General features: G+C 33.7%; 2 protein-coding genes across 2 annotated transcripts; one reads left to right on the top strand and one right to left on the bottom strand.

Moving 5' to 3' along the window:
* Window positions 1-2,758: 2,758 nt before the first annotated feature.
* LOC145566744 (hydrophobic seed protein-like) lies at window positions 2,759-3,145 on the top strand. The gene has a single exon (XM_081626066.1). The coding sequence runs from the start codon at window positions 2,759-2,761 to the stop codon at window positions 3,143-3,145; it is 387 nt and encodes a 128-aa protein (XP_081482192.1).
* Window positions 3,146-10,636: 7,491 nt separating this feature from the next.
* On the bottom strand, window positions 10,637-11,023 carry LOC145566743 (hydrophobic seed protein-like). Its single transcript, XM_081626065.1, has one exon. It carries the CDS (start codon window positions 11,021-11,023, stop codon window positions 10,637-10,639), a length of 387 nt encoding a protein of 128 aa, XP_081482191.1.
* Window positions 11,024-11,851: the final 828 nt, after the last annotated feature.

The following is an 11,851-nucleotide window of genomic DNA, read 5'->3' as shown; positions in this document are numbered from 1 at the left end:
TAAACGACAAATGCAATGCTTGTAGTACTTTTTTTTTTTTTAAAATGCATGTAATGCTTCATGCTTGTACCGTTGTACAATATACAGGAGTATTATTATGGCAATTATATGACTCTAATCAATGCTTCTCGAAAGTCGGCTTATGCTTCTGGGAATTCGGCATGCAATATGATTGGTTATTCTACATCTCTAGAGTCCTACAAGCCTAGCGGGAGAATTATTTAATCTTAATCCTATCATCTTGCTAATTAAGTAATTTTTTGCTTTAATGTACTTTTACTCTAAAGTTATAATACATGCATATTTTGTTAGGGTAATAATGGAGTAATATTTATTTCTTTTGATGATTGGTAGATAGGGGCAAGGTGGCCGTCCCATGGCATACAAGCTAAGTTCACTGTGGTATGGCCTTATGGTCACATCAGAGTATACTTATGCTAATACCACTCTCGATTTTGTTGTCATCACCACATGACCTTTTAAGACTTAGCTTTAATCATGTGATGATGTGATCGATTCTCATCACGCGTCCTTGTGGCTCTCTAAACACCAAAATATAAACTTTTTTTGTAAAGTGGAGGTTACATACTTTCTTTTATGAAATCCATGATCCAATTCCTCACCCATACAATAATTCTGAATATATGGGTTGGAAATATTATCACAATCATATCTTTATTTTTATTTTTTCCATTTTTTTTTCTACCTTGTTCTATTTGACTGCTTCCTTTTTTTTTGGGCATATTAATTCAACTTTTTATCATGAATTCATGATGTGCCTTAGTGTGGCCGATTCATTTACTAATTTTGCACTCCGATTTGAGTATATCTGAGTATATATGTATAGTCTTTTAGACATTCGATCTCCGATCATAATTGAATATTTTATTTGAATACCTAATGTAATAAAGGTGCAAACCTATGTATATAAATAAACCTATCTTGTACATTAGGCTAATTATTTGAGCTGTTGACGGCTTGATATGCCAGTGTCGCTGTCTGGCCATGTTTTAAGCTAGCCTTAAGCCCCTAAACAGTACACCACCTCCGCTTCGTTTAGGTCTATGGTCTAGTTAACATAGATTTCTATACATGCTGTATGATATGGCGTCTTTCATTAGCCAAGTGATAGTAAACAACAATGACGCGCGGGGTGCTGTGTATCACCTCTGAGCTTTAATAACAATATATAGATGGTCCAAAATAGAGCATTTATGAATCAATACCTAATAAATTTTTTTAAACTTAAATTGAAATCGAATGATGTAAATCATAATACAACCGACTTTAATATTTTGGTCGTGCTCACTTGCTCATGTGTTTAAATAGATATAATTTAATTTTGTTTATATTATTATTTGATTTGATGCACATATGAAAAGAAAAAAATTATTATGTTGGATCAAGTTAGATTTAGTTCAATTTTTATCTAATACCACCACACATCTTCAAACCCTGTAAACCATAATGTTGAACATGTTGGTCTTGCATGTTAGTTGTTAAGTTTTATCAATTACATATGCTTCCATATAGCATATCTTGGTGAACCATATGTTTTGGATTGTCTATTGTCTTGGGTCCGGTAGCTTGTGAGTAGTGATGCAAACTAGATCTATGCCAACAATGTTTTAGTCATGTAGTAAACAACACCATGTACTATTAATGAAATTGATACCAAAAAAAAATGTAATTAAATAATCGAACACGTACCCATGCCCAACATGAAAAAGAAAACTTAATGAATCCTAATACAATTCTTGGTATTGAATGGAAATAGAGTTAATTAATTCAACTTATGATGAGATGTTATTGACTTAATCAGATACAACCTGAAAATTTACACACAAGATTTACACTTGATTATCATAAAATTAAGAAACTACGAGTCACCCCATCTAAATAAACTAAAGGATGAGCAATAATGTAATATATATGAACCTTGATTAAACCACCCCTAAAATTGAGCCTTTATTTAGTACATTCCTTTACTTAAGAAGCTAGGAAACTATATGGCCTTAACAAGTGAGTAAGTGACAAGTGTCAAATGGTATGTATGAACGTACTTAACAATGAATAATTAAACTACATTACCGGCCTACACTAGAATTATTGAGCCAATTCGTAATTAATTATATGATCTCATAACTTAATAAGATAGGAAGCTCCCTAGCATGTATGGGATAGGTCATATATATGATGTCTGCTAAAAGTTTCGTAATACTTACTCCATTTTTAGTTGCAATGTAAGGGAAAATCAACATTTTAGAAGAGGAGAACTATAAAGAGAAAAATAAATAAGTAGACGTATATTGAAGGGGTGAGATTGAGAGACCATAACCTAAAAGCAATAATGTTACAATTAACTTGCAACAAACTTCTCTAAATAGAATACATGGTGATTTAAAGATTACTTTTGCGCAAATACATATGTGCGTGAAGTCCTATGAGCTTACTAGATGCTTAATCAGCAATCTAAATTAAAGGAAACTCAATTTGCAAGGTATATACCTTAATTTGCTCTCTAACACGAAGCATGTACTTGGATAGTACGTAGTAATAATAATTTATACTTAAACAATATGTAAGTAATTTACAGTCAGTACCAAAATTACCAAATTACCCTTCCATGCAATCTATAAATAGCCATGCAGTGAAGCTCTTCCATCACATCCCAAACCAACAAACACATTCTCTCTAATCCTTTGCTTAAGCATAATCAAAACCCTTATTAGCCCTCCAAATTTAAGAATCATAAAAAATGGCCTCCAAATCCGCTGTCGCCTTTATGATGGTTAACCTAGCCATCTTTGCTTTTGTGTCAACTAATGCCACTACTTGCCCTGACCTAAATGTGTGTGTCAGCATTGCCGGTGATTTGGTGAATGCCCAATTTGGTAGCCAAACAAGGACTGAATGTTGTGAACTCATTCACGGTATAGCCGATGCTGACCTTGCTCTATGCCTTTGCAGTAGCCTTAAAAACACTCTTCTAGGAAGCACCCTTGGTGGCCTCCTTAACGCCCTTGGCGGTGTCCTCGGTGGCCTTGGGGGCCTTACTGGCAATGACCTCCTTAACAAGGAGCTTGTCACCATCGTTAATGCTTGTGGATTCAACAATCCTACTCAATACAAGTGCCCCGTCTGATGATAAATCGATACGATATGCTTATTACTAGCTAGACAAGGGTGGTACTTGCTCTAGCTAGCTAGCTTACTTTTCAAAGTTTTCAAATATATCCCTTACCATGTCCTAACTTGGTCATTTTGTGTTAGAATAAATTAGCTAGTTTAGAGTTTCAGTATACCTTATGATTAGATCATATACTGTACTCATCATAATCTAGCTATTAATCATGTAATATGTACTTTTACGTTATTGATTTGGTCCTTCGAGGATCATCTCAATTTCGTATGTTGTCCTTGGAGTATGATCGAATTAATGAATAATAATCTTTAATGTTTTATGCTATTATATGTCTTCATGACTACATTATGCATAGTGCTATTGTTTTTGTGTATGAATGTATAAATATTCTCGAATTTTTAGATCATACTTCTTTTATTTTAGTACACATAAAGAGTCAAAATATGAAATTATTCAAAATATATAACAACTCAACCAAAAAATTTAGTTGGTTGTTAAAGACAATATAACTCTCTCTCAAATGAAAAGCTAAATACTCCTCTTTGAAAATGAGAAATGGGTTAATTAGATTTAAACATGTAATATGATCTTATTACCACACTACCTCTTGATACCATGTCAAAGAATTAACTTAACCTAAAGTTTAAATTGATGATATGGTTGAATCAGAGTTGCAAAGTGGATATAAACTCTATCATAAAGATTTGGTATCAGTTTTACATCACTACCTTCTCTTGCAGTTCTTAACCTCATAGGCTTAAGGTATAAGTCTAGGCCGGGGGAAAAGAAAAAAAAAAATCATGGAAATTTTGTCAGAAAAAACCATTCATAACAACTTTTTTTTGGAAAAAACTTTATAAAAACTTTTTGCCACGAAGAAACCAGATTATAAAATAATTTTGTTGAAGACAACCTGAGATCACTAATTACTCAATTAACCTCTAATCCCCCTAATTCTTCGAATTATCCATAATTCTCACTAATCAATTTAATAATTAAGTTAAATTAAAAATTAAAAATAAAAAACAAAAACCACTCCTCACCACCACCAAGCACCAGCCAGCCTGAGCCACACTCTCCTTCTCCCCCTCCCATGGCAGCAACTCCCTTTCCCATCCCTAGCCTCCGCCTGGAACCCCCTACCCCCGCCGATCAACCTCTACCGGCAAATCGACCCCCTCCCTTTCCCCATTACCCTTGTCGCGACTACCCTCTTAAATCCTAGCCCAAAAATTCCACCCAATAGAGTGGCCACCATCACCGCCGAAATCAACAATGACCCGTTTCAGGAATGAGGATTCGTCATCTAGGACTATGGGCATTCATTAGAATTGCTTAAAGCTCTTTCGAAATTGAAATTCAAAGGGTTCAAAGTTTGTACGATTTGTTTTGATAACTTGCCGGCGAAATTTGCGAATTGTTTGTGCGATTTCTTTTGGAAGGTGAAACTTCACGCCGAACCGAGGTAGGGGCAGCATCGACACCGGCGCGGGGTAGGGGAAGGGGGAGGTAGACGGCAGCCGATTCTGGCCACCGTGGCTGCTGTAGGGGGGGATGGTTGAGGTTGGGGTATGGTGTTTTATGTTTTTTTAATTAATATAATTAATTAATTGAGAGTTAAAGGCTAATTAGGGAAAATTAAAGGATAAATAGGGTGATTAGTGTTTTTGGTTGTGTTTAACAAAAATATTTTACAATTTGGTTGCTCCGTGCCAAAAAAATTTTCTAAGGTTTTTTCCAACAAAGAAGTTGTTATAAATGGTTTTATTTGACAAAATTTCCAAAAATCTTACACAAAAGAAATAACTTCAGTCAGATCACCGCAGGAAATAAAAAGAATGCATAATTTCACATGAACAAAACACTAAGGCCTAAGGGGGCATTTGCCATTTGGTATGAATCTTAGAAATGGAGTGGAAAAGAAATAAATAAAGAGAAGGGAAAGAATCATTTAACCATTGTGTTTTCATTTATTTGGTTTAAACATGGAAAGAAATCAATTAAACTTTTTTTTTTTTTTTTAAGGGTAAGGGTATTGTTACCTTAGCTTTTAGAGAGGTAACAAATTGGTGGAAACCATTATCCTTAGGTAATGGTAATTGTTACCCAAACCTTGTAACCAAATACTTGATAACGGTAATAGTTTAATTGTATCCATGCATTTTGAACCCTAATTATACTCTAACCAAACATCCTCAAAATCCATTGGCTAACTCGAGATACACATTGAGATTTAGCAAAGAAGGCTTAGCTTAACCATTACGATTAAAATTGCAGAGCATTTGGTGGATTATCCTGTTCTCAAATAATTTGTTGGAATAATTCCTTAGTTTTGACCATGCATTGTGGACGATTTAAGAACTTAAAATTTATGGGTATATATTGGTGTTTTATAGATGATGAATGGATGATTACTTGTGTGTTACAAGTGTTGGGCCCGGGTCACCCACTTTGATGAGTCGCACACACACTCTACTACACATTAATATGATATTGTCCGCTTTGGGCCTAGCCTACACAGATTTGTTTTTGGACACCTTCCCAAAAGTCCTCATACTATTTGGAGTATGCACTCACTTATAACCTTATAAGAAAGTCCTCTCTTCCTTATTTCTTCCATGTGGGACTTGGGATGAACTACCCCAACAACAGGAAGTTGATTAGTGTGTATTTATAGTAGCCAGATGTTTGGCTTTTTAATGTGAATGTAATCATAAAGGATTGCGCCTATTTGAATCAAATCATGTACATATATATGGAAATGTTAGATCGCATGAACAGGTGGAAATGTGGAATGAATCCATCTATAATTGAAAGATATATTTTTTTTTTTTTCACTTTAGTGAAAATAGTTTTCCATACTTTTCTAACCAAATAATAGAAATTAAAACGTTTAGGGAGATTGTTTCTTAGAAAATGTTTTCTGTCAAAACAAACAAGACTCTAAATTCTTACATAAGTTCCAAAATATCATTTTTTGTTCCATACTATTTTACATTCATGTGTATAGTAACAAATAAACTAAAAGTGAATGATTTAGGAAGACGTAATTCGGCAACCCTAGAGTTACAGGAGGGGATGATGGTGGTGACAAGGGATTGTTGACCATTGGCAGAGATTGAGATGGTGGAGATTGAGTTTTCCTTCTCCGGTAAGTCCATAGAGGAGGGGAGAGTCCATAATGGTGTGAACGTAATCACAATAGATTGATACACCTAACTCAATTATTAAAATAATATACTCTATACAGTCTATAGGATTTTTTAGAAATGAATCAGAAGTGATCTATAGGTTTTTCAATATTTTTTGCAAGTCCATATGTACTTTTCTATATGTATATTGTACTATGCCGAGATCCGCTTTACTTCAATACACATTAAGTGTTAGGAAAAAATGTCAAAAGTAAAACGATTTTTGGTTGTTATTTCAAAAATAAAACGACCTTTTGATTATTTTAAAATAAAATGACCTTTGATATATATTTGTTAAAATTAGAATTTAACTTAATAAGTTAATAGTGACATGTGTTACAATGTGATTGGTGGTTTTTTTTATTTTAAATTTTTTAAAATTTTCTTTTATTCAAAAAAATACTATACATCATATATATACATATATATATATATATATATATATATATATATATATATATATATATATATATATATATAATACTCTAGAAAATTGTTTAAATTTAGGAAATCATGACAAAAACACACTTATTACACTAATTTACATGTGTTTTGTCATGAATTCCTCATTTTATACTCCCTTTGTCCATGAAAGAACGACTCTTATGGCCTAAATCTAGTCCCAAAATGATCATCTCAATTGCATTAAAATACTCTCCAATTTACAACAATATTTGTGCAAAGTTAGCTTTCCCATGTAAATTTTTCTTTTCCATGTACTTTTATCACTATCTCTACTTTTTTTAGCAAACCCCATGTGAATTTCACTTTCCAATATATTTTTACTCTTATCTTTTTCACTTTCTTAATACCCGCGAAATCAGCCCAAAATGATCGTTCTTTCGGGGGCGGAGAAATTACAATTTTCAAGATTGTATTTAATGCTTATATGCAGCCTTAAAGGCTCGTTATCCTTTAAAAAATTGATTTTAATTTATTTTATCAAAAATCCCATCCAAAAGCGTAGACACCTCTACGGGCCCACCCTGTGAATAGTTTCCTTCCATAATAGCCCCCAACCTAGACTCCTCCTATGGCTGTCGCCCTCCATTTCCTTTATCCCGCGTGACGCCGTCCCCTCCCCCCCCCCCCCCCCCACTTTCCTTCATTCTAAACGCTAGAATTCTATAATAAGGAATATGGAAGTACGTACAATATAGTTTGATTGGAGGCGGGGGTTTAGGGAGATGAGAAGCAGAGGGATTTGAGGAGAGTGGAAGTGGGAAATTTGATTATTCTTAGAATGGTTAAGGTGAACTAAAGGGATCGGTTGAGAGGGAGACGATAGGAGGGGTTGGCGGCAGAAAAGTTTGTGAGAGCGTTGCTAGTGACGCGGATTGAGCGGCAGCAGTCGACATGTGCGGCGACGCTCAATTCTTTGTTTATTGGTGGAGAAGGAGGTTTGGGATAGGGTTAGGGGTAGGGGGTTTTTTCACATGGCCGGAAAGAAGGGACAGGGGAGGTTAGGGATGGTGGTGGGGAGGAGGTTTAGGTGATCGAAAATTTCACGGGGAAGGGAGGAGATAGAAAAAGTTTATTTTATTCCCTCCGTCTTTATGGGAAATTTTCACGAGAATTAATAAACATAAATAAATAGTAGTAAAAATACATTAAAAAGGTAAATTTACATTGGGTATGCAAAAAAGTAGAGAGATAAAGTAATAAAAGTACATAGAAAAACAAAATTTTTATGAAAAAAATTAAATTTACACAAATATTGTTGCAAATTAGAGGGAATTTTGGTAAGCAAATTGGAGGCAAATTTGGTAAAAAAAAAATTAATATTAATGGTACTTGAAAAAATTAAATGAAACTATTATTTTGGGACATAAAATTGGCTATAAGGAATGAAGGGAATAATTTTATTTTTTTTAATTAAAAATCAATTTTTTAGAAAAGTAAATTGTTTAAAATTTTTTAAAAATTCCTAATCAATCACAATGCAAAACGTGTCCGTCATTAACCTTTTATACAGGCTGTCGATTTTTTGTTCTATTTTCAGCAAATGTATGTTAAAGGTCGTTTTATTTTCGAATAATTCAAAGGTCAATTTATTTTCGAATCATTCAAAGGTCGTTTTATTTTAGAAGACCTCCCATAGATCGTCTAATTTTTGGCATTTTTTCCTAAAGGGTCTGGTTTTTTTTTTTCACTTGATCTCTATCGTAGAAAGTCTTATTTGTGCCGTATCTTTGAAGTAGAAAAAATTTCTTAAAAAAAGAAGAAAAACCCCTTTTCCTAATAGAGGAAAATGATCATAAACCTAAAAACAAACAAAAATAGAGAAAAAAAATACACACAAAAAAAAACAAAGATTGGGGCTTTACACGGATAAAAACCAATGAAAGACCCTCTAATACTCAATAATGGAGACTAGGGCTTTAGAGAGAGGAGAGAGGCCTTTCCGGAATTATTTACACTATTATAGCTAAAATTGGTAAAACATATAATACGGGAAGGAAAGCTTTACTTTGACCGATGAAGCAATCCTTACCTCTCACATAAGACTAGTATTTTAATTGCGATGGAAAAATTACTTACCCCACCAATTAGATGTTGGTGTAGTGGTGATTGGGAGTACACTTGGTAGAGAGGACTTGTATTCGATCCCCCACAACAACATTCGGGAGGGGACTAAAACCTAACCACCTAGAACTCTCCAAATCCGGATTAGCCCTAAGGGTGAACCGGGTGGAACACCAAAAAAAAAAAAAAAAAAAAAAAATTACTTACCCCGTTACACGTAGTTGTATCGTTGTGGACCGTACGTGAGCCTTCATTTTAGCAATTTGCACCAATTGTATTTGCAATTCACCAAATGACTTATGTTTATTATCTCTAATGCGAGAAAACCCAAATCATGTGATGAATTGCAAAACATTTGGTGCATTTTCCAAAACATTTGGTGCATTTTCCTGTTCTCAAATTTTGTTGGAATATTTCCTTTTAACTATTGAGGAGGATTTAAGACCTTAAAAATTAATGGGTATATTGGTGTTTAATAGATGATGAATTGATGTATACTTGTACAAGAAGTCGATTATTACTGTGTATTTATTGTAGCCAAATGTTTGGCGCTATAATGTGAATGTAATCATAAATGATTGCTCCTATTTAAATCAGATCATTTACATATGGAAATAATAAAATAGATCTCATGAGCTGGTGGAAATGTGGAATGAATCATCTATAAATTGAAAGATCTTTTTCACTTTTGGGAAAATTGTTTTCCATACTAATCAAACAATGGAATGTCTTCAGTCAAAACAGCAGATACCTAAATCTTTACGTAAGATCGAGAATATCTTTCTTGTTCATACTATTTTACATTCATGTATAGCAAGTAGCAACAATAAATTAAAATGACTTGTTTAGGAAGACAATATTTTTAGATGAGCACTAAATAATTTGGGTTACAACCAACTGTAGGTTTGCTTCGTTGGGGATGCCGGTTTGCTTGTGTTGTGGAGACGACCAGAAAGTGTGGAGATTAAGGATCGATTTGGTATTATTGTTTATTACTCCCTTCGTGGTGTAACACTTATTAAAACACGGAGGGAGTATGTGTAATTTAGCATTAAAAACATTAATAAGCAATCGTGGTGAAAATTTCATTTTTCCATTTCTTTTCAGCTGGTATTGATTAAGATGTATTTCACTACGACATTTAATTTGTTATCTGATCCTTTCAATCATCATAAAAAATATTTTTGATTTAATTTGTTAGCTAACATGATGTAACAGGTTCCAACTTGATAGGGCCTGTAAAATGTTATGTCTTGTTATGACTTAAGACTAGTATTTAATTATTGTGTAGTGCAAATTAGATAGTGCATTCAGTACATGCATCATAATATACGTTGTGCACTCATTTTTCACAATACTCTTGTGCTCATTTGCGTAGAAATTAACATGTCTTGTAAAATCTTCAATCTGGATATATGTTAAAACGATTATGTAAGATAAGTCGCAACTATATATGTATGTATAGGTCTAAATTGAAATCAGCATATATAGTATAAAAACATACTCCGTAACTCAAACACAAAAAACATTCATTCTTTCATATTCCAATTACAACAATCGAAACTGTGATAATCGTCAAATACATATTAAATTATATAGCTAGATGGTGAGTACAATATATGATATTATCAATCGTTATATTGAAACTCCATATATACTAGCTAGCAGATTTATTGAAAATGAAACGAAACGATAAATGTTACTAGGTAAACTTTCTGACCAAGTTAGGATAATAAGTTGGTAGATGAGAGAGACTATTACTTGGTTGCTCAGATCAATAGACGGCAGGACACGAGTATTGGGTAGGATTGTTATAGCCACAGGCATTAACGATGGCGACAAGCTCCTTGTTAATGAGGTTGCTGCCACTAAGGGTACCAAGGAGACCACCAAGAAGGGAGTTAAGGAGGCCACCAAGGGTGCTTCCGAGAGGAGTGTATTTGAGGCTAGTGCAAAGGCATAGAGCAAGATCAGCATCGGCTATACCGTGAATGAGTTGACAACATTCAGTCCTTGTTTGGCTACCAAATTGGACACTCACTAGTCCATCGGCAACCTCAAGACACACATTCAGGTCAGGGCAAGTAGCAGCATTAGCTGACACAAATGCAAACAAGGCTAGGTTAAGTATCATGAAAGCGACGCCGGATTTGGAGGCCATTTTTCTTTGATTTGGCTAGCTTTGTTTAGGGTTTTGTTTCAAGGGAGAATGTATGTGAATGTGTTTGTTGGTTTTGGATGTGATTCAAGAGCTGCATGCCATGGCTATTTATAGAATGCATGAAAGGGTATTTTGGTAATTTGGTTATTAGCTTAATTACTTTGTTAATGGCCACTAATATTATCAAATACATTACTCCATCATTAACAGTTTAAGTTAATACAAGTTGTACGTACTTTTCAAGTTATTACATTATTTATTATGCCCACTATTATTATCAAATACATTCCTCTTTATATTATTACAAATTGTACGTACTTTTCAAGTAATTTTTAGTGAACAAATTACTATACCTTGTAAGTTGAGCATCCTTTCAATTGGCTGATCAAGGAAAAAAACACTACAATTTTCAGAAGTAATTAAGCTCATATTCATTAATTCATAGGGCTTCATGTAGTACATACATATGATATAATTAAGCTAATACTTGTATTATTATACACGAAGTATTAAACATAGATCATATGATATAATTAAGGACGAATCAATAATTGTGGTGGCCGGTTACCTATTTCAGTTCTTGCTTCCTTCTACTACTCGAATTATGACCGTACTTTAGATGATTAATTAAAGCACATACTAGTATACTACAGTACTAATTGTCACTCGTTTATAATTGATAGATGTATGCAAAGGAACACTTGGTTACTTTCCTTAATAGAAGAGATGAACTATTTGTTGGTTTTATATAGTCTTTGACTCTTTTCTAATAGAGATATGTGACTAAGTTTAGGCTCTTTAGTAAAAGAATGTATAAGCGACTCATCA

The sequence above is a fragment of the Chenopodium album genome, chromosome 11 (genome assembly GCF_948465745.1).
Source record: "Chenopodium album chromosome 11, dcCheAlbu1.1, whole genome shotgun sequence".
In the NCBI taxonomy this organism is placed as follows: Eukaryota; Viridiplantae; Streptophyta; class Magnoliopsida; order Caryophyllales; family Amaranthaceae; genus Chenopodium; species Chenopodium album.
The sequence above is the reverse complement of the archived record's forward strand: the minus strand, read 5'-3'. Positions and strand labels throughout refer to the sequence as shown.

Coding starts and splice junctions, on each gene's coding strand:
- LOC145566744 (XM_081626066.1), top strand. CDS start 2,759: ATGGCCTCCAAATCCGCTGTCGCCTTTATGATGGTTAACCTAGCCATC.
- LOC145566743 (XM_081626065.1), bottom strand. CDS start 11,023: ATGGCCTCCAAATCCGGCGTCGCTTTCATGATACTTAACCTAGCCTTG.